Below are 25,376 nucleotides of genomic sequence, written 5' to 3'. Positions count from 1 at the left end.
AGTGAAATGATGGAAGGGGGTTGTGCAGTCTCTGCCCAAGGGGGCCTGAAGAAATGAGCAGACAAGTTCCTGTCCCAGACAGCGCATATACCCTGGAAGGCCAGGTCACTGAGCAGGGCGTAAACACACCCCTGGGGTTGAGGGGGGCAAGAGAACCCATTGGAGTACAGGAAGAAAATATTAGAAATCCTTTCTATATTTTCTGCATTATTATAAAAATTATATTTTTGTGTATGAATATAATAGGACAGTGATATGCATGTACATGCTGTACATCATTTGTAAATAAATATATATGGATGTATCAGGAGTCTGTGTGCCCAAATACTGATGGTGGTGCTGGATGGAAGTTTTCAGAAACACTTCTTCTGAGAATTTCCACAGCTCTGTGGTTCTGTGAGGCTTTTATTCCAAAGTGAGTCTCTGTCTGAAATTCTCCCTATCCTGCCTTTACCAACATGTCTTCAATAAACCATAAAAGACATGAGCTCAATCAACCTCAAAAACAGTTTTGTAAGTATTTTTTAATATATATATATGTGTGTATATACATATATAGATAGATGATAGATAGATATACAGAAATTGCATGGTGAATGGTGTTACAGAGTCAGTATAGTGTTATAGCGTTATATAGTCAGTATAGTGGTTAATAATATAAACTCTGGAATCAGATCTGAGTTCAAACCTCTAAATTTCAATTTCTCCAACTACAAAATGAGAACACTGACTTCAAAGCATTAAAAGGAACTCACCAAACTCCGCACCCGAAAAACAAATAATCCAGTTAAGAAATGGGCAGAAGACATGAAGAGACACTTCTCCAAAGAGGACATCCAGATGGCCAACAGACACATGAAACGATGCTCAGCATCCCTCCTCATCAGGGAAATACAAATCAAAACCACACTGAAGATACTACCTCACAATGGTCAGAGTGGCTAAAATGAACAAATCAGGAGACTACAGATGCTGGCGAGGATGTGGGGAAACAGGCACCCTCCTACACTGGTTGGCGGGAATGTAAACTGGTGCAGCCCCTCTGGAAAACAGCGTGGAGGTTCCTCAGGAAACTAACAATAGAACTCCCCTATAACCCAGCAATAGCACTGCTAGGAATTTACCCAAGGGATACAGAAGTGCTGATGCATAGGAGCACATGTACCCTAATGTTCATAGCAGCACTCTCAACAATAGCCAAAACATGGAAAGAGCCTAAGTGTCCATCAATGGACGAATGGATCAAGAAGATGTGGTTTATCTATACAATGAAATACTACATGGCAATGAGAAACAATGAAATCTGGCCATGTGTAGCAACATGGATGGACCTTGAGGGTGTTATACTGAGTGAAATAAGTCAGGCAGAGAAGGACAGATACCATATGTTTGCACGTATAGGTGGATTAGGAGGAACTTAACAGAGGGCCATGGGGAAGAAGAAGGGGAAAAATATTGGGGGAGAGGAAGGGAAGCAAACCATGAGAGACTCTTGAATGCTGAGAACAAACCGAAGGTTGATGGGGGTGGAGTGGGGAAAGGGAGTGATGGGCATGGGGGAAGGCACTTGTGGGGATGAGCACTGGGTGTTATATGGAAACCAACTTGACAATAAACTACTTAAGAAAAAATAAAGCATTATAATTTAATTGAGGATTAGATATGTAAGGGAAGTACTGAATACAGTGTGTTACCCATTGTAAACACTCAATACATGGTAACTATTATTTGTGAGTAATATATATTTTTTTAATTAGCAAGGTCTCAGGAGAAATAAGCATCCTACCTTCTGGGTTGCTGTTAGAATCTGTCCAGTGGAAGTACACGACAAAGGAAGGGGTTTAGTTTTTTCATTTTTATTTGTTTGCCTTATGAACTAAGGAGAGAGTTACAGGAGGAAGACCAGACAAAGTTGATGTCAAATGAATCTGGGAAGTAATTTGGAATTTGAATGGGTTTTTAAAACAAACATAGGTTAGTGATGCAGAAATACATGCCTGCAGCAATTGGAGATTAAGTTCCCTAAGAAAGAACGAAACATGCTCTTGGGCAGAAAACAGGAGTTCTGGCCTCCACTTCACCACTTAGATCTTAAAGCCCTGAGCAAGCCCCTTGGCTCAGAGCTGAGCCTGTAAACACAAAAGCTCACACACGGGAAAGGTGGCTCTTCCTTCTCCAGAACAGGAAATCTTGGCTTTGTTGTGAACAACTTCACTTTTTTTCTTTAAATGGTTGAGTTGTGAAGATCTTGTAATACATCTTTCCTTCTTCTCTCTAACCATTAAGGCGCTCAGAGTGAAAACTCTCTCCTCTCTCTAACAGCATACAACCTTATGGTATGCATTAGTGGGAAATGATGCCTGTGGAATGCTCTGTAAGCTCTAAATCATGAACCAGGCACAACCCCAGAATAGAGACGTGAAGAGGTGGGGAGCACTTCAATGAATACTGAATGGGATGGGGGCCCTCATATTGGAACCGAAGCTTCTGGATCAGTACAATCATTGCTAGAATTCAGCTCAGATTACAAAGCTCTCAAGAACCAAGGATCTGGCAAAAAATATATATAATTAAATCAGAAAATTGTACTTTTCTTCGCTGTAAGAGAAATGGCTTTGCCATGAGGTGGCTCACACTTGCTGCAATGGTGGCCAGAACTGGGTAAGGGTAGGCCAGCCATCAGAACTAGAACTTCTGCAGAAGGGCCAGCGCGTCCACCCTCTGCGCAAAGCAGACCATGCCTGACCATGTTATTGGGCTAAGGCCTTTATCCGGAGCCCTTGCTGCTGGCTGCCCCTCCTTCTCACTGCCTTTCCTCTGTTTCAGATACCAGTCTCAAGCCAGCCTATTAAAAGCTAGTGGTGTAGGCAAAGTACCTTCTCTTCCTAGGACTCAGTTTCCCCGATAAAAATCAAAGAACTGAATTAAATCAGGGTTTTTAATCCTTTTTGTGCCGTAGATCTCTTAACTACAGAGAACAAACTGATGGTTATCAGAGGGGAGGTGGGTGGAAGGGTAGGGGAAATAGGTGATAGGGATCAAGAAGTGCACTTGTGATGAGCACGGGGTGATGTATGAGAGTGTTGAATCACTATATTGTACACCTGAAACTAATATTACACTGTATGTTAACTGGAATTAAAGTTAAAGCAATAACAATTAATCAGTTAATTTAATTAAGGGCTCAAATTAAAAAACAAACAAACCCTGGGCACCAAAAATACTCTGGTCTCCTCTCCATCAGGATGTAATTGAAAATACAAATAACAGGAAACCATTAAATAAATATAAGGAAGTGGAACCAAGTTCTATATTCTCTCATGACAATTATTTTTGCATTGTTTCTGAAATATCAAATATCAATTTCTAAAATGTTATTATAAAATAGCTCAGATGCCAAAAAATATGTATTTAAGAATTAAAGAAAGCAAAGTCATTTACTTAACCACTCAACTTAAAAAATAAAATATAACCAATACTGTTAAAACATACATATAATTTTTCAAAAAGCTCTGTTTTATTGCTGCTTAGAGTCAGTGGTTCTCAAGTTTTGCAGCACATTGGATTCACTGAAAGCTTTACAAATCCTCAGGCTCAGTCTCCACCCTAAACCAATGAATCAAAATCTCCTGTGAACATCAGTGTTTTAAAGATTCCTTAGGTCATTCCAATGTGCAGCCAAGGTTGAGAACTATTCCAGGAAGAGAGGCTGCTTCAGGGGATGGTGGGATGGGGCCCTGAAGATGGAGTGGAAATGGGCTCTGGCTTCTGTGCTCTACCTCAGGGGTCTGCACTTCCCCAGTGGACTTCAGTGGATCTAGATCTGAAACCACAGGCGCGCTCTCCTCTCATTTTTGGGAAGAGCCTGCCATCTGCTGGCCAACTTGAGGAAAATATGGTTGCTAAATGTGGCCTTAGGGAAGTAGGGCCGAGTGGCACTCAGGTTATAGAGTCCCCTCTCACTGGTGGTGCATGTACAGTTCTCCCACAGCAGCTCTGGGAGGGGGCAGGGCAGGGCGGATAGAGTCACTTTCAGCTTGCAGATGAGCAGCTCTGTGACCACAGCACTGGGATGGATGGGAGCAGGAGGGGCTCCCAGACTCTCTTCAGAGCCTAAGAAGAAAAAGGTAAGGGCAGAGGCCAAAGGAATAAACTGGGCAAAGGGATTTTTAAGAGAGAAAAGACGCTCACCTAGGAAAGGCCTTAGGAAGAGAAGCAATGGCTACCTGAAAACCGCAGGAAGGGAATAGTGAGGCATATGTGTCACTAACTCTGGGACTCAGGCTTTGTCCTCTGGTCCAAAGATTGCATCAGTTTGTCACAGTTCTTTCTCATGGGGATTTGTTTGCTGTTCTCTCTGCCTGAGACACTCATTCTTGCCCCAGCAAATGTTTGTTCAGTTTTCAGGTCTCAGTAAACCACAATCTTGTTTCTACCTTGGAAGCCTGCTCTGATTGTCACATCCCCTGCACCTTGTGCCTGCCTCCTGCCACTCAGTTCTGGAACCATCTGTTTACTGTTCACTATCATAAGATTCCAAATTCCATGTGGAAAGGGACATCATTACACCCCTAGCACCTACCCCAGCACCAGAAACAGAGCAGGAAATATTTGTTTACTGAGTCAATTTTTTTAAATGTTTATTTATTTTTGAGAAAGAGACAAAGTGTGAGCAGCAGAGGAGCAGAGAGAGAGGGAGATACAGAATCGAAAGCAGGCTCCAGGCTCTGAGGTGTCAGCACAGAACCCATGCAGGACTTGAACCCATGAACTGCAAGATCATGACCTGGGCTGAAGTCAGACGCTTGACCAATTGAGCCACCCAGGTGCCCCTACTGAGTCAATTTTTCTCATGGCAAAACCATACACTATAATCTGAAAACAAAACAAAAAAATACTTTGAAACATATTTTGCTCCCAACAATGAACTCCTCTTAGAGGTCAGTTGAAAATAATTACCTTTGCTATTGGAGGAGTGGGGAGACAAGTAATCTTATTTCCAGTTGGCATATGTTATAAACTAACCCTTTTTCTACCCATTTATGTTCTAATCAGTAAATAAACATGGTAGACAACTACGATTTTGGGTTTGCCCAGCTTCCATATTCATTTCTCCTTCGTGTAGTAAGAACACCCCAAATTTATTTTGGAGAAATAACCCCTTCCATTCTCAGTCCATTTGATTCAGAGCAGCCAACCCCATCCCCAGGTCAGGTGTGGGCAGGTGACTTGGGCCTGGTCAGTTACTGTACCTAATAGCCTAGCATGTGACTGGTTCAGGGATGAGCACATGGCCAAGTCAGCCCAGTGAAATTTAGCTGTGGAATGTTTACTGGAATCATCTGGGAAAAGAAGACCCAGGGTGCTAAGCTGGTAGGACACGAGGCTCGAGCTGCTGGCAGCCCCACTACCACCATGAGGAAAGAGAAATTCAAAGAGTGAAGCCATAAAATGAGAGTAGAGCAGAGAGAAGAAGAGGCAGGGTTCACAGGGGAGACATCTTTTAGTTACTGGCTCCCAGCCTAGATCTTTCTCTGGACCTTTTCATTACATTAACCAATGAAGTCCCTTTTCCAGAAGTCAATTTGAGGTAGTTCCTCTTCCCTGCAGCTGAACAGAGTGCTAGCTAACAAAAAGCAGAATAGACATGTAATTTTTTCTTTTCTTTTTTTTTTTTTACAAAATCAATACAGCATTTGCAATACTTTTCACAGATCCAGAAACCCGTAATAAGCTTTTACATTGTTATGAAATTACTCAACATATCAGTTAAAGAGAGGCACATGATGATTTGTTACATGGTCTCAAATGGTGTGTGTCGGGGGGGGGTGCATTTCTCAGGTCTGGGGAGCCACAGAGCAGCCTATTCCAGGTTCTGCTCCCCTTGATCTTCTCTTCTGTCCCATTGCCAGCACCTCCTGAGCACATTTCAGCCCTTCTTTCAGGAGAACTAGCCATCTCTACACAAGGTCATAGACTTCAAGCCTCACAGCTGCACTTGCTGTACCATCAGCCTCCATGCAGTCACCGGTCCCCTTTAGCTCATTGAAAAATTGGCTGTGGCCAACAGGGAAGCAAACATAGACTCAGGCTTCTGCTGCAGTATCTCAGGCCTGTCGAACTCTACCACCTGGGAGAGTGAGAAAGGGGAGGAGGGGAAGGACACCACTGAGCTCAGCCTTGAAGGATCCGAAGGCCTCCTTGGGTGGCCTGAGCACCCATCCTCCCACTGCCCCAGGGACTCAGCTCTCACCTCCCCCTTGTTCATGACCAGGATGCGGTCACAGTTGAGCACAGTGGTGATGCGGTGTGCAATGACCAGCACCGTGCAGCCCTGGAAGACTTCACGGATCATGTGCTGGATCAGGGTATCGGTTTCCACATCAATGGAGGCTGTGGCTTCATCAATAAGGATGATCTGGTGGACACAAAACAGGGGTGACAGCAGCTTCCTCTGGCCCTGAGCTTTGGATCTAGACCTGGATCTATCACTAATCCACTGAGTCCCTTAGCTGGAAGATGAGAGATTTGGATTGAGTTTAAAACCTACTCTGAGGGGCACCTGGGTGGCTCAGTCGGTTAAGCGTCCGACTTTGGTTCAGGTCATGATCTCACGGTTTGGTTCGAGCCCTGGGTCAGGCTCTGTGCTGGGAGATTCTGCGTCTCCCTCTCTCTCTGACCCTCCCCTGCTCACACTGTCTCTCCCTCTCTCAGAAATAAACAAAACATTAAAAAACATTTTTTAAAAAACCTACTTTTAGTTGTCCATTAGGTTAAAGACAATATTAGGTCTTGACCAAGAGCTTTATGTATATATATAGATATATAGATATATCTCCAGAGAATTAAGTTCTTTCTTGAAAATGAAAATATCCCAGTCACAACTTCTTGTTTTATGAACTGCCTTCCTATTTGCCTGAATTAACAAAGATCAACATTTCCCAAAGTAAGGTATAAACACACCTTTGGATGGCACATAAGATGGTGTGGCTAGTTCATGAATAAACATTCTCTTTAACATTTTTATTTTATGTTATTAACAATATGCATTAGAAAAATATAGCTAGCACAGAAATATGATTTCACAAATGTGACTGTTTAGAATGAGGCTGTTTTTTTGGATTTTTTTTAGAGAGAGAGTGCATGCAAGTGGGGGAGAGAGAAAGAGGGAAGGAGGGAGGGAGGGAAAGAGAGAGAGAGAAAGAGAGAGAGAGAATATTATAAGCAGATTCCCATGTAACACAGAGCTGGACACATGGCTCAGTCTCACAACTCTCATATCATGACCTGAGCTGAAATCAAGAGTTAGGACACAACTCTTGAGCCATCCAGGAGCCCCTAGAATAAGGTTGTTTTTAAAAAGAGGGCATCAAAGTAAGTCAAAGGAGAGATTGTATGTAGATATGACAAAAGTCATAAAGTGATGACTCAAATTTGGGAAGCAATGTAGAGAAGGAAACTTTGGCACCAGTGGCCTGGTAACTGTAAAATAAGGAACTGAGTGGTTAAGAAAGTGCTACATGCATATTGCAAATCCTGTATTTCATCTCTGCTAGAAAGAGGGGGATAGTTCTCCTTCCTTCTCCCCAGCTTCCAACCTCACTGGAAGACTGCGTTTGTTTTTTTAAATTTTATTTAAATTCTAGTTAGTAAACATACACTGTAATATTGATTTCAGGAGTAGAATTCAGTGATTCATCACTTTCATACAACACTCAGAGCTCATCATAACAAGTCCCCTTCTTAATACCTTATCCCCCATCTAGCCCATCCCCCACCCACATCCCTCCATCAGCCCTCAATTTATTCTCCATCATTAAGAGTCTCTTATTGGGGAGCCTGGGTGGCTCAGTCGGTTAAGCATCCGATTTTGGCTCAGGTCATGATCTCACGGTTCGTGGGTTCGGGCTCCACGTAGGCTCTGTGCTGACAGCTAGCTCGGAGCCTGGAGCCTCCTTCAGATTCTGTGTCTCCCTCTCTCTCTGGTCCTCCCCTGCTCATGCTGTCTCTCTCTGTCTCTCAGAAATAAAACATTTTTTAAAAAAGAGTCTCTTATTGTTTGTTTCCCTCTCGCTTTCCCCTTCCCATATATTCATCTGTTTTGTTTCTTAAGTTTCACATGAGTGAAGTCATATGGTATTTGTGTTTCTCTGATTGACTTACTTTACTTAGCATAATACACTCTAGCTCCATCTACATCATTGCAAATGGCAAGACTTCATTCTTTTTGATAGCTGAGTAATATTCCATTGTATATATATGCCAAATCTTCATCCATTCATCAGTTGATGGACATCTGGGCTCTTTCCATAGTCTGGGTATTGTAGACGAAGCTGCTATAAACATGGGGTACAAGAATGCCTTCAAATCTATATTTTTGTGTCCTTTGTGTATATGTGTACATATGAGTACCTGTGTGTGGCCTCATTCGAGAAAATTTGCTCCTGACTAGCACAGGTAGTTTCCTCAAAAAGTTAAAAATAGAACTAGCCTATGATCCATCAATTGCACTACTAAGTATTTATCCAAAGGATATGGGAATGCTGATTACATTACACACACACACACACACACACACACACACACACACACTGGAATATTACTCATCCACCAAAAAGAATGAAATCTTCCCATTAACAGTGACATGGATGGAGCTACAGAATATTGTGCTAAATGAATGGAATCAAGAGCAAAAATANGGGGGAGGGGGGAGATGGGCATGGAGGGGGGCACTTGTGGGGATGAGCACTGGGTGTTATGTGGAAACCTACTTGACAGTAAAATATTTGTAAAAAAAATATTGTGCTAAATGAAATAAATCAATCAGAATAAGACAAATACCATATGATTTCATTCACATGTGGAATTTAAGAAAAAAAGCAGATGAACCTGGGGGAAAAAAGAAAGAGGCAAACCAGAAAATAGACTCTTAACTGTAGAGAACAAACTTGAGGGTTGCAGGAGGGGAGGTGAGCAGGGGAATGAGTTAAATGCATGATGGGTATTAAGGAGGGCACTTCTCACTTGTTGTGGTGAGTACCGGGTGTTGTATGTAAGTGACAAATCACTAAATTCTACACTTGAAATTTAATTAATTAATTTGTCCTGGAACAGCTATCATCTGATTTCCAACTGTAATAAAGACAAAGGAGAGTGCCTGGGTGGCTCTGTCGTGTAAGCACCTGACTTCAGCTCAGTTCATGATCTCATGTTTCATGAGTCTGAGTCCTGCATTGGGTAAGCTCAAGCCCCACTTTGCGGTGAGCATGAGCCCCACTTCAGGTGGGCCTGACTTCTCTCTCTTTCTCTCTCTCTCTGCCCCTCACTTACTTGTGCTCTCTCTCAAGAAAACAAAACAAACAAACAAAAACACAAGAGAATGTCTTACATCCAAGTTTTAATAAGAATATATGATAGGCAACTATTAAGTTACTAAGCTTCTAAACTTTAACTTTTTGCAAGGGAAACACATCATGATTTAGTTGTAACAGTGGATCATTCAGCTTAGCTGCAGGGTATCAAGGTTTGAGAGAGCCCAGTCTGAGTGCCCCCCACACTCCTCTCCCATACCATAGATATGGGCAGAATGGCAATCAGTGACATGAGGAAGCCCTTTGGGTATTTGTGGAAAGGATATATAGCATAGCACCCACTGTCCCATGGAGATAGAGAGGGAAACAGCCAGTGTGATTACTCAAACTGGGCTTCCCATAGCCATTCCGTGGTCTCACCTTGGACTTGCGAAGGACTGCTCTTGCAATGCAGAACAGCTGCCTCTCCCCAACAGAGAAGTTTCTGCCACTTTCCACAACTTCTGCTTGCAGTCCTTGGGGTAATTTTGAGATCTGTAATATCAGAGAAAATGAGATGTAGACTACATAGGCATGTGGGCATGTAAGCCACTGTGGGGTGAGACCTAACCTGGCCCCAACAGACCTGCCCCGTCACACTTTGTAATACTCCTTGCCTCTCTATACTCCAGTCACTGATGTTTCTCTTCCTTACCTGTGCACCTTTCACTCCCATCTCAGGGTCTTTGTATATGCTAGTTCCTGTGCTGGAATGTTCCTTCGAAGATCTGCCCTCTACTGCCCCCTCAATATATGATCTCAGCTCAAATGTCCCATCTTTAAAGAGGCCTTGCTTGGCCATTCCACGTAGAAGAGCAGCTCCCTGACTGAAGTAACTGTTGTTCTCATTACTACCTTTACAGCAATTACCACTACCTGAAAGTATCTCATGTGTCCGTTTATTTGTTGTGTTTATCTCCCAGTGAATGTAAGCACCAGGAGGGCAAACGCCTTACCTACTTTGCCTTTGCTGTGTCCCCTGAGCCTAGAATGTGCTTGGCTCACTGTTGGTGTCATCAGCGACATCAGACTTTATTTAGGAATCCAAAATAATCTCATCTCCATGAGATTATTTTACCTCTGCCCCAAAATGGCAGCATCTAGCATATCACGCAAGATGAACCCCAGAGGTACAAGAAGCACCACTGTTGAAGAGGCAGGCTAAGACTAAGAATCAGGTCTTGGAGCTACTTACTGTCATTCTCAGGAATGTCGTGTCCAAGACATTCCATATCTGCTCATCTGTATAGCAGTCAAAAGGGTCTAGGTTGAATCTGCCATAGAGGAAGAGAAGTATTCCATAACCACATGCAACCATTAAACAGTGTGTATAACACTGATATACAAATATTTGCTCAAGTCCTGCTTTCAACTCTTTTTGGTATCTACCTAGAAGAAGAATTGCTAGATCATATGGTAATTACACCTTTAACTTTTGAGGAACTACCAAATTGTTTTCCACAGAGGCTGTACCATTTTATATTCCCACCAGCAGTGAACATGAGTTCCAATTTCTCAACATCCTCACCAACACTTCTTATGTTCCTTTTTCCTTTTTCTTTTTTTCATTATAGTCTTCCCAGTAGGACTGAAGTGGTATCTCACTGTGGTGGGATTGCTTTTTCTGTCTTTTGCCGTGAAAAAAATCCCAGTTGATCATACAAGCAACATCAGGTTGGGATCTATCTGGACTTCACACCCATTAAGGTTTGCACTTCCATTTGGCATGGGCAACATTATTAATTCTTCTCTGTTATGCAACCACTCAGTCCCAATTAAAATCTATTCTTTTTCTCTAAAATATTTTTTAATGTTTTATTTATTTTTGAGAGATAGAGACAGAGCACAAGCAGGGGAGGGGAAGAGAGAGACAAGAATCTGAAGCAGGCTCCAGGCTCTGAACTGTCAGCCCAATGTGGGGCTCAAACTCACAAGCTCACAAACTGCGAGATCATGACCTGAGCTGAAGTCAGACGCTTAACAGACTGAGCCAGCCTGGTGCCCCTGATCAAACCCTATTCTTAATCTCTGCTTTATCTTTCCCCAGTTTTAGCAGTCACACACATTTTGTGTGTAGGGCTAGATTGTAGTAAAGAAGGAGGAGGTAAAATGTCTTATTTGCATGGTATTTGATAGTCTCCAAAACATTTTCATAGACGGCCTCACTGACACCCTTTCCCCTCAAGGGATGGATATACCCCTTTCATTGATGGGAATATTATGGTTTATCAGTGTCGAATGTTTGTTCAAGATCACACCACAAGTCAGTCTGAGAAACAGGCTGGAATCAGAGACACTCAGAGGTAGATTAAACTATAGGATAGAGAACCCAAGTCTTCTCTATTCTAGTCTACACTTGTCCCTGCTGCAAGCACTGTTAAAGGGTGAAACTACTTGGGGTTATACCTCATCTTTACCATTTACTTGTGTGTCTCCTGAAACAAGTCACTTTTCCTCTCTAAGTCCAGTGTCTTCCCTTATAAAGGAGGGATAACAGTAGTGCCTACCCCGTAGGGTTGTGGTGACAGTTAAATGAGACAGAACATTAAAGCATGGGCTAGCACATATAAGTGCTCAAAAAATGTTAATTCATATTTTTACTCCTCCTATACCAAGGTGCAATAGATTTGTCCAGGTTCTAGCTTAGCATGGAGATATATCACCAAATATTATCTCATTCCCCTAACACAACCATTTTAAAGTTCCCTGTTTGTGCACATACTATGCACTTCCTTCTATGCACTAGAAGGACTTTCTTCCCCTTCTTCTCCCAGGCAAGCTCCTACTTATCCTACAAGACTCTGCTCAAATGTCCCTTCCTCTTTGGAGGCTTTCTGGATTCACCCAAATAGAGCTATTTGACCTACTTCTGAGCTCCTTTGGCACTTTGTTCATAATCTCTGATCTGGCAAATACCCCCTTGTATTATAATCTGTTGGTTCTTATGTCTCTGCACCACCCCTTCCCCTCCCCTCCCTCCCCCTGCATGACTACACTCTGAACTCCTCGGGGGGAACATGGGCAGCGATCATTCACCAGAGCGTCCTCAGGTCCTAGCACAATGTCTGGACCTAGGAAAAGCCCAGAAAAGCCAAGTTAAATGAATGAAAGAAGGGAGGGGGGAGGAAAGAAGGAAGGAAGGAAGGAAGGAAATAAAGAAGGAAGGAAGAAAGAAGAAGAGGGAGGAAAGGAGAGGGAGAAAGAAAGGAGTTGGAGGAAAGAAGGAAGGAAGGAAGAAGGGAAATGGAGGGAGAGAAGGAAGGAGGCAGGAGGGAGGAAGGAAGCAAGGAGGGGAAGGGACAGAGGAAAGAATAATAAACAAATGAATATATGATAGAACAGAGCTCTAGGGGTCAGTTTATTGACTTGCCTCTGATAATGCCCCTTAAATATCCCTGAAACATGAGGGATCTAGCTTAATTTTTAATGCATTAGACTTCTTCAATTTCCATGCCCTGATATTCCCACATAGCTAACGTGCACTGTTAAGTAGGAATGTGAATCTGGATAAAGTTTAGTCCCAGAGTTAACATCTGAGGAAATTGAAAGATGAAGAGGTTGAAAGATCCAGTTTTATTTGCTTTGCTGACTGAACTGCCTGGATTATTTCTCACTTTTCCTCTGCCTGGACTGTGAAGAAATATGTCCTAATGTCCAACCTAACAGGCCCCCATCAGCTTTCTCCAGTGGGTGGAGAGAAGAGAATAAGGCACGTCTAAACATTAAAAGAATATAGTGGTAGCCACAATGCAAATGCTTAATGGTGAATTGAATTCTGTCCAATCCCATCAGGTTTTTTAAAAATAAAAATTAAGCCTTGATTTTTTTTTTTTTTTTTTTACCACATTACAGTTTACAAAGTGCTCTTGTGTATATCAGGGCCTCATTCAATCTTCAGGGACACTTCAGTGAGTCTCAGTGAGTGGCCCAACTTGCCAAGGAGAGCTCAGAGGCCCCAAAACTGAGGCTTTGGGCACCAGCAACCCAAAGACAGCTCAGCCCTGGCAGCCTGGTCCTGCCCCCCAATCTTCTGCTGCACCTGATGGTTCCTGAGAGCAGGACAGGATCTTGAGGGATAACCGAGAACCTGGACCGCAGGTCCTCCAGGCCAATGCTGCTGATGTCCACACCATCGATGAGAATCCGGCCTGCTGCAGCCTCCACCAGGCGGAAGAGAGCCACTCCCAAGGAGGATTTCCCTGTTGGGCAAGAAACAAGCAGGGCCTCACTTTCCTGGTCCGCACTAGAGGCAGCACAGGCCACACCTGGATTCACACCTGACCTGCTCCCCTCCATGGTCCATCCTTTGTTATCCTGAGCCTGAGCCCTGAGACAGCAGAAGAGGAGTGGAGTCTCTGCTGCAAGTAGTGTCCCACACCATGAGCAGCTTTCTTACAGCCCGGATCAGAGGGCACAACTGGAGCCCCTGGGTTAAATCCAGCCATTTATATATTGTTTCACATGCACAGTGCTACTGTTATTTTTTACATTTTTTGCCAGCATTAAAAAACTCCAAAGATCCTATGTACAGAAATTCAAATTGCATGCTCTTCTTGAAACCTAGAACTGGCAACACTGGTCCCACATCCTCCCATCTAACAAGCAGCCAGAGCTGAGTGTGGCTGCTTCTTTGAGAGAGAACAGTGCTCTCCAGTGCAACACTCTGCCCTTCCCACCCTCCTTCATCACACCCCAGACCCATAGTAGCTTCTCTACATCAGACTGCAGCCCTCTCAGGCCAATTGCAGGCAAGAAGTAGGAAGGGAAGGACGCACTAAAGAATACAGGTGGAAGCTCTTCACCTAGCAGGAGTGCAAGGCCTGCAGGGGGCCAGAAGAGGTGGAGACCCATGAAGGCGCTTGTCTTCCTGGAGGGCTACCTGGTGGAGGCAGCACCTAGGCACACAAGGATGGGGTAAGAATCAAGGCTGAGCAGTGTCTCTGAACAATGCAAAAATAGGAGGGAGCTACACTTGGACCAGACCTCCCAGAAGTAATAGGAGAGGCAGGGAGGGAAAGAAGTCAGAAAGGAGAGGGCAAAGAAGGAGGCTAATAAGAGAGGTCTAGGAATGGTGAGAAGGAAGGAGAAGTGGGACCCAGACTTCACTCCTGGCCCTGCTCTTCACCCTTGCAGAGCCCTGTATTGCCTCTTACTTGAAGCGCTCCTTCTCTGCACCCTGTTCATCCTTCCTGACTCAGCTCAATGCTGATCTTGGGGCCCAGGCCACCAGAGCTCACCAGAGCCCAACCGCATTACTCTTCCATGACATTCCCCACAATCTGTAATTACCTTATTTATTTACTTATTTGATGGCTTAACACCTATCTTTTCCAGTGGAATCCCATGATAGCAGGACTTTGAATTTTGTTCACCAGCGCATGGTATAAAGCAAGGACCCAGTAAATATCTGTGGGGTCACTGAGTAAACACATGGAAATGGGTCCAACACCCACAGGTCAAAGGTGAGGACAGGGGGTGCCCCAGGAGACTCCACTCACCAGAGCCTGTCCTTCCCACGATGCCCACCACTTCTTGGCCATGAATTGTCAGGTTGATGCCATTAAGGATAATGGGTGTGTTGTCTCTGTATTTCATCTGATAATCCTGGAATGTTATTTCTCCATGCTGTGGCCACCCAGGAGGACAGCTCATACCTTCCGTGTGTAAAGGAGCCTCGGGGACACACATCTCATTTTTGAAAAAAGGAAAAGAAATCAATACTAATCATTAATCTCTGCCCATCCTCTGCTGACCCACTGGCCTCCAGCTGTTGGGTGTGTAACCCACCTCAGCCTGTCTCACACTGAGATGAAGCCACTGGCTGTGTAATCAGAGGAGCACTCCAAGAGGAACATCCTGTCCCACTCACCTGACATACACATAATTTTATCCACAAAGAGTGAGAAACCACTTAGCTAGCCCCCTTGTTATTAACATAGAGAACGTCTTCTAATTTATTATGTGAGGCTCTAAGGAAATAGAATCTAGAACAGTGACAATAAGGGCAGCAAAGTTAACTGACCCCTGTGTGGCATGTTTTATAGCTTAGCAGCCTTGTGTAGACTAATGCTGCCTCTATCCTCATCGATAAGGTAGGTAATTTTAGATGCATTTCACAGGCAAGGAAATAGAGGCTCAAACAGGTCAAATGACTTATTTAATATGATCACAGAGTGGATGAGGACTCAGACCATGGCTGCCCGACTCCAAGCCCACAACTGAATCAAACACAGTCCTGAGGCCCAAATGATGGAAAAGAAGCACAGTCACCTGACCGTAAGCTCTTCACCACAGGTGTGATGTACAATAGCATCCTTTCATGTTAAATCAAAGTTCTGTGATTCACAAATTCTGCTCCTATTGACAGGGTCCAGAGAACTGGTTTTAAAGGCTCTGCCAGTCCCTGGCTGTGCAATCTTAAGCAGGGTTCCTCAGTCTGGCCAACTCTCAGTTTCCTTCTCCAGAAAATGGGGATAGTAATTCAATCAACTGTATAAAATTGTTTTGTGCTTCCATGAGATAATCTATATATAAAAATATTGAAGCTTTACTGTGGGCCAGGCATTATGCTAGGTGCTTTACATATTGTGTTATTTAATCTTTGTAATAACCCAATGAATAGATATGTTGATCTGTCCCCAGTTTACATAGCTGTCTCAAGTGGCAAAGCTTGGATTTGAACCCAGGTGATCTGGCTCTAAAATCTATGTTAACTACTCTAACACAAATAGAAGCAATAATAATAATTCCAATTATTATTGACATTATTATTGTTTTTATATTTGGGCAAAACTCTCATTTCTAAAAAGGGCAGATTATTCTCTCTATATCCAGGAAAGCTGTGGGGGATGTGATGAAAATGGGCCATAGGGTATGGAAGAGTTTCTAAGAAATGACATCCACAGGTACAGGGAAGATGGGTAGGAAGGGCCAGGGGCCACAGTTGCCCCTTGAAAAAGCCTCAGGACCTCTGGGGTGCTGGAGCTTGCAGAGGTCATGGAAGCTGAGGTCATGGAAGGCATGGGTGTGAAAACTTCCAGAGCTCCCCACACCAAACCCAGACCTGCATCCCACCTTCATGTACTGCAGCATCCTTTCTGCAGAAGTGAAGTACGCCTCTGTCTCTGAACCAATCCTGGCAGTGGCCTGGAAGTTGGACGCCAGCTGCAGTGAAGGAGAAGCATCAGGTCAAGAAGCTAACGGGGGTGTACTTAGGATTTCAATGCCCCTAAGAACCTACTCATCACCATTCTCCCTGAGTGATTTCTCAAACCAAGACAATTTCCTTACAAGAGTGGAGCAGATAACTTTGGTGCTCCGCACCCCCCAAGCCCATATCTGAGGTTAGCCGCATGATGGCAGGCAGTTCTCCATGAGACACCACTGACACTATCCCACCTCAAGTACCCTCTGTGTGTATTTCTGCTTTCTACTCAAAACCTTTACTCACACCACAGGAGCCCCCTCTATCCATGCACAGTTGCAGCCCCAAAACACAGGGGAGTGAAAGTCCTGTGGGCCGCCTTTCAAATAATGGGGAAAGGAGCCAGGAGATGAAGGCTCCTGTCCCTCAGCCTTTGGGGTCAATCCAGGGAGCATCCTATATGCTTCTCCGGAGGTGCCTGTAGAGTTGAGAGCTAGTGACCCAGAACAGTAATCTCAATGGCACTTGCCCATAATGGAGTTCCTCCTTTCCTGTGCTTCTTACAACCTCCCAAATAATCTGCCTACACCCAAGTCCTTGTTTCCAGCCTTGCCTTTAGGGAAACCCAGGGGAAGAGGAGTCTCAGGAACTCTCAGGAATGGGAGGCAACACAGATGAGGACAACTGAGGCCCAGAAGAGGAAATGACATATACAGAATCCCCTGGGACTTGGAAGCAGAGCTGAGACGGGGACCCCAGTCTTCATTCCTCCCATCCCCCTGGTCCAACATGCAGGCAAACAGGCCACACAGAGGGTGCTGGACAACAAGGTCATTATACATTCATTCAGCACACTTCCTGAGGCCTGTATGGCATGTGCCAATCCAGGATCTGTGCCCCAAAGTGCAACAGACCCAGGCCCTGCCCTCAAGAAGCTGTGGGGAGACAGATGGGTCCATAGCGAATCGCAGCACAGAAGGATGGGCTTCACCATGGGAGGCACTGGGGAGCCATTAGAGCCCCCAGGCAAGGTCCCCTTTCCCGAAAAGGACCACAGTGAAGGCCTCCTGAAGCAATTGGCATAGGGGTTTCGTTTTAAGCAGAGGTGGGATTTAGCAAGTTAAAAATGAGTGGAGAAGGGCGTTCCATAGAGAGGGGACAAAGTCCTGAAAGTAGTTAAGTAGTGGGGTATATCCAGGGCCTTGCATGCCATTGGTCTATGACTGGAGCAGAGAGTATGGGTAGGGGAAGGAAAGCCCTTTAGAAGTCAGAGAAGGTTGGGGCGCCTGGGTGGCTTAGTCGGTTAAGCGTCCGACTTTCACTTAGGTCATGATCTCACGGTTCGTGGGTTCGAGCCCCGCGTCGGGCTCTGTGCTGACTGCCAGCTCAGAGCCTGGAGCCTGTTTCAGTCTGTGACTCCCTCTCTCTCTGACCCTCCCCTGCTCATGCTGTCTCTCTCTCTCTCTCTCTCTCCTAGAAATAAATAAAACATTAAAAAAAAAATTTTAGAAGTCAGAGAAGGGGGATGTCATAATGAATGACACTGACAGTGGGAAAGGAGCCGAGGGAGACTGCCTTTCCTCCAGTCAGTGTATCAGACATGGCTGGCTGCCTAGTCAGTAGCTGGTCCCTTCTTTCTTCCTTGCTAGCACATCCCCCATTATGCTCAGGTATCTGGCAGCCTGGTGCTCTTGGCAGACTTGGTTAACTCCACTGCTCTTGTCATTGACGGGTTTAGGTGTGAGCCATGCTACAATTCCAACAAATGAAGCAGGAAGAGGAGTCAGAAGGGAGTATTCGGGGAAGCTGCTCCTTGTTCTTATAGCAGGGCACAAAAAAGTTCTCTCCTCTCTAACTTTTGGTGGTTATTGTGTGAGGATGTGTTGCTTGGGGCTGCGACAGCCATTTTGTGACCCTGAATTGACAATCCTGAGGATGAGGCCAGGCTGTGGATGCCAGGGCAAAAAGATAGAATGCTCATGGATTCATGCTAGGTCCTAAATTAACAAAGAAAAGCCTACCCCAGCCTTCTGGATACATCACATAGTAAGTCTCAAAACTGCCATTTTGAACTGGTTCTAGGGCTTGGTGGCTGGAGGCCAGGAACATCTCAATTATTTACAGTTCTTAAGGTTGCAAAGCAACATGGTGTCTGATTCCTGCCACCCAAGGCTTGAAACATAATTTCATTGAGAGTGCGTGCAGAGGTCAGCAAGGCAACAGTGTGCCCAGAGGAGAGATGTATGCTGGGGTCATGAGGCCAGATTTGAGGGGCCTGAGGGCATGGTCCACAGCTTAGGTTTGGCATAAGGGGACAGGGAATCTCTGAGAGCTCTAAACAAGGCAGGACATCAGGAAAACTGTAACTGAAGGTCACTCTGGTGAGAAGGTAGAAAGTGGACAGAAGGGGCTTAGAGGTGAGGGGAGGAGGCTTCCAGGTTGCTACCCAGAGGGATGAGACACTTGAAAAGGGCAGCAGACACTGAGAAGAAAAAATCAATCCAGGGCCATTTTGAAGCAGTCAGGCCTCCAGCAAACTCCTCACTAGTTTTCTGTGATGGAACAAGCTGGGGAGATGTTTGAGAGGTGCTTCATGTGCACAGTGCACCTTGGGAGAGATGAGCCCCCGCCCCCCCTGCCTGGGCCAGCACATGACAACATTGTCCCAAGCTTTGCCCCCCTGGCCCATGTCATAGGGGAACCAGGAGAGATATCTGGCCATAGTGACTCAAAGCCCCCTATGACACCAGTGTGGTGCTTCTCCCCAGACTTTTGGAAGGTTTGGTGGCAACTCTGCACTGGTACGTGTGTGTCCGCGCGTGTGCATGCATGCATGTGTGTGTCAGAGAAAGGGAGAGAGAGAGAAGAGATGAATGTGATCCACTAGGGACAAACCTGTCTCTCACTAGCGGTGGGACCCAGAGCAAGTTACTGAATTCGGAAGCTCTGGTTTCCTCTCTGTAAACAAAGAACAATAACAGCTAACATTTACTGAGCATCTATTCTGGGCCAAGCACTATCCTGGGTGTTTAACATGCATTAGTCCTCATGTTTATAAACATGCCTCACAAATCTATAATTTTGGAACTTGTATTATCTCAGTTTTACAAAATGAGGAGTCCCAGCCACAAGGAGGGTAAGAGGCTTCCCAAAGTCACACAGCTAATAATGGGCAGAGCCTGGCCCAAACCCACATTTCAAACCACACAAGCTTAACCACTTCACTATAGCTCATGGAATGTGGTAAGAATTCAATGCAAGAGGGGCGCCTGCATGGCTTAGTCGGTTAAGCGTCTGACTTTCGCTTAGGTCATGATCATGGGTTCGAGCCCCGCGTCGGGCTCTGTGCTGACTGCCAGCTCAGAGCCTGGAGCCTGTTTCAGTCTGTGACTCCCTCTCTCTCTGACCCTCCCCTGCTCACGCTGTCTCTCTCACTCTCTCTCTCCTAGAAATAAATAAAACATTAAAAAAAAGAAAGAAAGAAAGAAAGAAAAAAGAATTCAATGCAAGAGGGGCGCCTGGGTGGCTCAGTTGGTTAAGCGTCCGACTTCGGCTCAGGTCATGATCTCGCGGTTTGTGGGTTCGAGCCCCGCGTCGGGCTTTGTGCTGACAGCCAGCTCAGAGCCTGGAGCCTGCTTCAGCTTCTGTGTCTCCCTCTCTCTCTGCCCCTTCCCTGCTCACGCTGTCTCTCTCTGTCTCTCTCTCTCTCTCTCTCAGAAAAAAAAAATTCAATGCAAGAAAGCACAACAAGCACCTAGCAAAGTGCTAGCTCAGTGCAAGTGTCCAGTACATTCCATGTTGTTGCACTGGTCAGCTGTCTGTGAGCGTGAGCACGGCACAGCCATCTGCATGGCCTGGGTGCCTGGGGAAGGTTCCGCAGACACAGGCATGGCTGTGCATGTACAGGACTGCACGTTTGTGCAAATACATACCTGCTGCAAGGGCTCAATAAGAGCAAGATGGAGCCCCCTTGGCATACCCAAAAGATGCCTCACCCTTGGGGCACATGAGATCCAAAGCCAGTTAGAGAGAAAACCACATGACCACAGAGAAGGCAGGTAATGAGCACCCTCGCGGGGAGTTGGAACTGTGTAACCAGGGTTCCCCCAGATGGCTGCAGAGCCAGCCTCTGGCTTCACGGCCCTTGTGGCTAGCCCTTCCACAGGACTGACCCTACAGACATGAACTTGGCCAGCTAGACCCTGTCATGCCCCAGTGTACTGGGCGTGGAGGAACTCTGGCCAGGAGCTGTGCAGGCTGCTACATCAGAATCCCCTAGAGAACCTGCTTTTTTTTTTTTTTTTGTACAAATAGTTTATTGTCAAATTAGTTTCCACATAACACTCAGTGCTCATCCCCACAAGTGTCCTCCTCCATGCCCATCCCCCCTCCCCCCCACATCCATCAGTCCTCAGTTTTTGTCAGCATTCAAGAGTCTCTCATGGTTTGCCTCTCTCCCTTTCCCCCACCATTTCCGCCCTTCTTCTCCCCCTTGTTCCTCCGTCAAGTTCCTCCTAATCCTCCTATACGTGCAAACATATGATATTTGTCCTTCTCTGCCTGACTTATTTCGCTCAGCATAACACCCTCAAGGTCCATCCATGTTGCTACACATGGCCAGATTTCATTGTTTCTCATTGCCATGTAGTATTCCATAGTATAGATAAACCACATCTTCTTGATCCATTCATCTGTTGATGGACACTTAGGCTCTTTCCATGTTTTAGCTATTGTTGAGAGTGCTGCTATGAACATTGGGGTACATGTGCTCCTATGCATCAGCATTTCTGTATCCCTTGGGTAAATTCCTAGCAGTGCTATTGCTGGGTCATAGGGGAGTTCTATTGTTAGTTTCCTGAGGAACCTCCACACTGTTTTCCAGAGGGGCTGTACCAGTTTACATTCCCACCAACAGTGTAGGAGGGTGCCCGTTTCTCCACATCCTCGCCAGCATCTAGAGAGAACCTGCTTTTAAAATTAGATTCCGAGACCCCACCCACCCAGGACCTGACTCTGAGTCCCCAAGGCTGTGCTCTAGAGCATGGTTCTCCTGGCAGTTGCACCAGTGCCCAGGCCGAATATGCCTGCAAGGCTGGGGCAAAGTGCTCTTCTTCAAGTCTTGTGCACTTAAAAGTCTGAGAAGACTTGTTTCAGGGAAGGGACTGGATCCTCCTTAGATAACTCAAGGGAGCCTGACAGCTGAGTCAAAGAATAATAGTAAAGTGAAAACATACCAGACAGCAAATAAGAGGTCTTTGTTCTTACCCTGGTTCTGGTTCTACTTCTTTTCTTTAAATGTTTGTTTATTTTTGAGAGACAGAGACAGAGCACAAGCAGGGGAGGGACAGAGAGAGAGGGGGGAAGACACAGAATCTGAAGCAGGCTCCAGGCTCTGAGCTGTCAGCATAGAGCCTGATGCAGGGCTTGAACACAGGAACCATGAGATCATGACCTGAGCCAAAGTCAGATGTTCAACTGCCTGAGCCACCCAGGTGCCCCATTCTGGTCCTACTTCTAATGCTCTATCCGTTCAGACAAATCTTTTCCTTTCTGGGCTTCAGTGTCCCCATCTGCACAATAAGAAGGTTGGACAGGGCTGCCTGCAGGCTCCATTCAATCCCAATACTCTAAGATTCCATTAATATCTTTAAATATAGACTTCCCAGTTCAGAGGTGACAGGAAAACAGGAAAGCAGCAAATTCAGAAGGCCAAGCACACAACTCATAAGGCCACAAATGGCCAAAACCCCATGAACCCCCCTGATTCTGCCCATAAGCCAAAAGCCAAACCCCTACTGTCTGAGAGTCCCTCCCTCACCTGCAGGATGAGGCTGATAGCCATGGCTTTATAGGAATAGGGGGCAGAGGAAATGCCAAAAGCCACAAACAAGGCCACAGTCAAGGTCAGCAGGTTGGTCATGGTCTCCAGCCTCAGTGCTATCCATCTCGAGGAAGACAGGAACATCAGCAGGTAGTTATTCTGCGTATCACTCAGCCTCTTAAACCTGAGAAAGAAAGGACAACCTGAAAACCACATGTGTTTGTCTAACTCAGAGTTTCCTGAGTTAGACTGTCCTGGGAGTGGACACTGGTTGCTTCCTCCAGCATCCAGCTCCCCACCCCCACCCAAGGAACCTGACTTATCTTTGGGGGCCTCTTCCCTGCCCCTTTCTCAGCCATGGAGTGTTCTGACCCCAAATCTAGGAGTAGGCTCTGACTGACTTATGCCTATCAGCACAGGCTCTTCCTTGGGCCTTGACGATTAGTTCACCATCAGGGGAAGTTCCCTACCTGGGCCAATGGGAGTGAACAAATGTCAGGGTCTACACATGAGTGAAGGGAAGCAACCCCTTCCAAGTATCTATGTACCTCAGAGTGTGTCTGTCTTATTCACTACCATCTCCCCCATGGCTCTGAGCACCCAGTAGGCGAATGAATGTATCACTTGAAGATGCCCACAGTTGCAGCACCTGCATAGTCCTTGAGTGCTCTCCAGTCCCACTGCGAGAATTGGTGCCACGGTTCATCCAGTATTCCAGTTAACCAGACACATGCTATCGCCCACACTCATGTCTTACCAGGCTCAAACTCACTTCAGATGACTCAGATACCACCTCTTTCTCCCTTGAACTTTTTTTCTAAGTTTGTTTGTTTGTTTGTTTGTTTGTTTTGAGAGAGAGAGGGAGAGAGACAATCCCAAGCAGGCTCCACACTGTCAGTATAGAGCCTGATGCAGGGCTCAATCCCATGAACGGGGAGATCATGACCTGAGTTGAGATCAAGAGTCAGAAGCTTAACCAACTGAGCCACTCAGGCATCCCCCCCGCCCTTTTTTTAAAGTTTCTCCTGAACTCTTATGGCCTTATATCTGCTTTTCTCCTATGTTGTTAGTCATTTTTAACCTTGTATTATTACAAAAATATGTGTATGTATCTCCTGTCTTCCACAAGACTGTGAGGTTCTTATAGTTCAGTGCAGATCATGTGTGATTGATCTTTACAAATGGATAAGTTCATATGATACAATTAAGCCTCAGCATCAATCATAGGATGTTTTCATTGGTATCAACAAACATTTAGAATACAAATCTATAGATGAGAAAAGTGAAGGATATTCTGTTAGAAATAGTTCCTTGTATTTTATTGAAATTAGATACCTGTTTGGAAGTGAAAGAAAAAGAACAATGCAAGAAGTGCTGACCCAACAATACTTCTTACTACTAATTATCTTAATACGTGTATGTGATATCCACAGGTCTTTAAGGTTTACAAACATTTTCCACATCACTTATATTTTTTATTCCTATACACATCATCTTATAGATGAGGTCCTGGAAGCCCAGAGAAATAAATGGGATAAAATAATGTGAAGAGAACACTATTTCTGGATGCTCTGCTCCCTACCTTCCTGCTTCCCACAGTCCCCACTGCCCCATAGTTCTAAGATGACAGCACAGGACTCACTTGCTGATGAAGTCTTCAGTTTTTCCATAGATGTGGATAGAGCTCAGGCCCTGCAGAGTGGTGACGATGTGGGAGAGCAGAGGGGAGCGGCTGTAGTTCTCCAGTCTCTTGAACATGCTGATGGCCATCTTAAACTTCCTGCATCAAGAATGAGAGTGAGTGACCTGGGCCGTCCAACGCAGGGACCACCCAGTTCTACACAGATTCCAGCCTGGTATCTCAAGTCACAAACCCAGCTCACAAGCACATAGAACGCACTTACAGATAATAAACAAGGCAAATAGTGACTAATATGATTCCTATCAGCAGGGTATATGGAGACAGCACACTGACAACCAACAAGATGGCAACCACCATCAGAAACAGGATCAGGAATTCTTCAACAACAATGGGCAACAATTGGTCCAGCTCATCCAAGTCTGCCACAAAGCAGTTCAGGAGTCGGCCTACTGGGATTGTGTCAAAGAAGCTCATGGGGCAGCGTAAAACCTGTAGGGACAAAAGCAACCCAGATCAAGAGATAGTTCTGGGACTCAATGAAGATGTCAGTTATCCTCAGCTCTGAGGAGGTGTAGGATGCAGCCTAAAGGGTGTGCAAGGGAGGCAGTTTAGAACAACGGTTAAAAGCATGAGCTCCATAGTCAATCTGCCTGGGTTCCAGTGTTAGCAAACTTCTCTACCTACTGCTGTGTGACTTTGAGCAAGTTAACTTAATCCCTCTGAGTCTCAACGTCTTCATTTATAAAATGGAGATGATAATGACACTTCACTGAGTTGTGGTGAAGATTGCACAATTCTGCAAATAGACTAAAAACCTCCAAGATATACAACTTAAATGATTATGATTTTTGATGTTTTATGATTACATGAATTATATATCAATAAACCTGTTATTGAAGAAGGATGGAAGGAAGGAAGGCAGGCAGGCAGGCAGGAGGGAGGTAGAGGGAGGAAGAGATAACACACTGAAAGTCTCAGAACAGTTCCTCCCTCCTAATTAGCCTTCCATTAATACCAGCACTTATTATTTTCTACAAATGGGACCCTTTTCACTCAGGATCGCCAATGATTAGCAGTAGCAATGCCACTGCGATTGCATGTAACTTGGTGTCTTGGTAGAACTTAAGTATGACTTCCCTTTCTTGAAGATGGTGTCCTCCCTAACTTGGTCTCTAAAAACAGTGGACATGAGTCCCTTTGGAGATCAAAGAACATTACATACTTGAAGGGCTCTAACAAAAGCATCTAGTTCGTGTCCTCATTTTGCGGATAAGGAAACTGAAGCCCAGAGAAGGCAAGGCTGCCCATCAATTTTCTCAAGGTCACCCAAGTATTTAATGGCAAAACCATGACCAGGCCTCCCAAGGGTTCCCAACCACCCTGCTCCAGCACAGCCACTCTCTTTACAAAAGTCATTTC

The 25,376-nt window shown here is 45.2% G+C and overlaps 1 protein-coding gene across 4 annotated transcripts in view; it reads right to left on the bottom strand.

Moving 5' to 3' along the window:
- Positions 1-5,696: 5,696 nt before the first annotated feature.
- The window catches only part of ABCC11 (ATP binding cassette subfamily C member 11), a 70,886-nt gene continuing 51,206 nt past the window's right edge, over positions 5,697-25,376 (bottom strand). For all 4 annotated transcript variants that reach the window (XM_077751379.1, XM_077751381.1, XM_077751380.1 and 1 more), the window contains 10 exons: positions 24,220-24,446; positions 23,958-24,095; positions 22,313-22,499; positions 16,425-16,514; positions 14,849-15,038; positions 13,390-13,549; positions 10,546-10,624; positions 9,732-9,845; positions 6,254-6,418; positions 5,697-6,130 (listed from right to left, as the gene is read on the bottom strand). In XM_077751379.1, the coding sequence (XP_077607505.1) occupies positions 6,038-6,130; positions 6,254-6,418; positions 9,732-9,845; positions 10,546-10,624; positions 13,390-13,549; positions 14,849-15,038; positions 16,425-16,514; positions 22,313-22,499; positions 23,958-24,095; positions 24,220-24,446 (1,443 nt within the window). In that variant the 3' untranslated portion in view covers positions 5,697-6,037. The remainder of the gene's footprint in view (positions 6,131-6,253; positions 6,419-9,731; positions 9,846-10,545; positions 10,625-13,389; positions 13,550-14,848; positions 15,039-16,424; positions 16,515-22,312; positions 22,500-23,957; positions 24,096-24,219; positions 24,447-25,376) is intronic.

Source organism: Crocuta crocuta, unplaced genomic scaffold (genome assembly GCF_008692635.1).
Source record: "Crocuta crocuta isolate KB4526 unplaced genomic scaffold, BGI_CrCroc_1.0 scaffold124, whole genome shotgun sequence".
Taxonomy (NCBI): Eukaryota; Metazoa; Chordata; class Mammalia; order Carnivora; family Hyaenidae; genus Crocuta; species Crocuta crocuta.
Note: the sequence above shows the minus strand (reverse complement) of the source record. Positions and strands in the feature narration are given on the sequence as shown.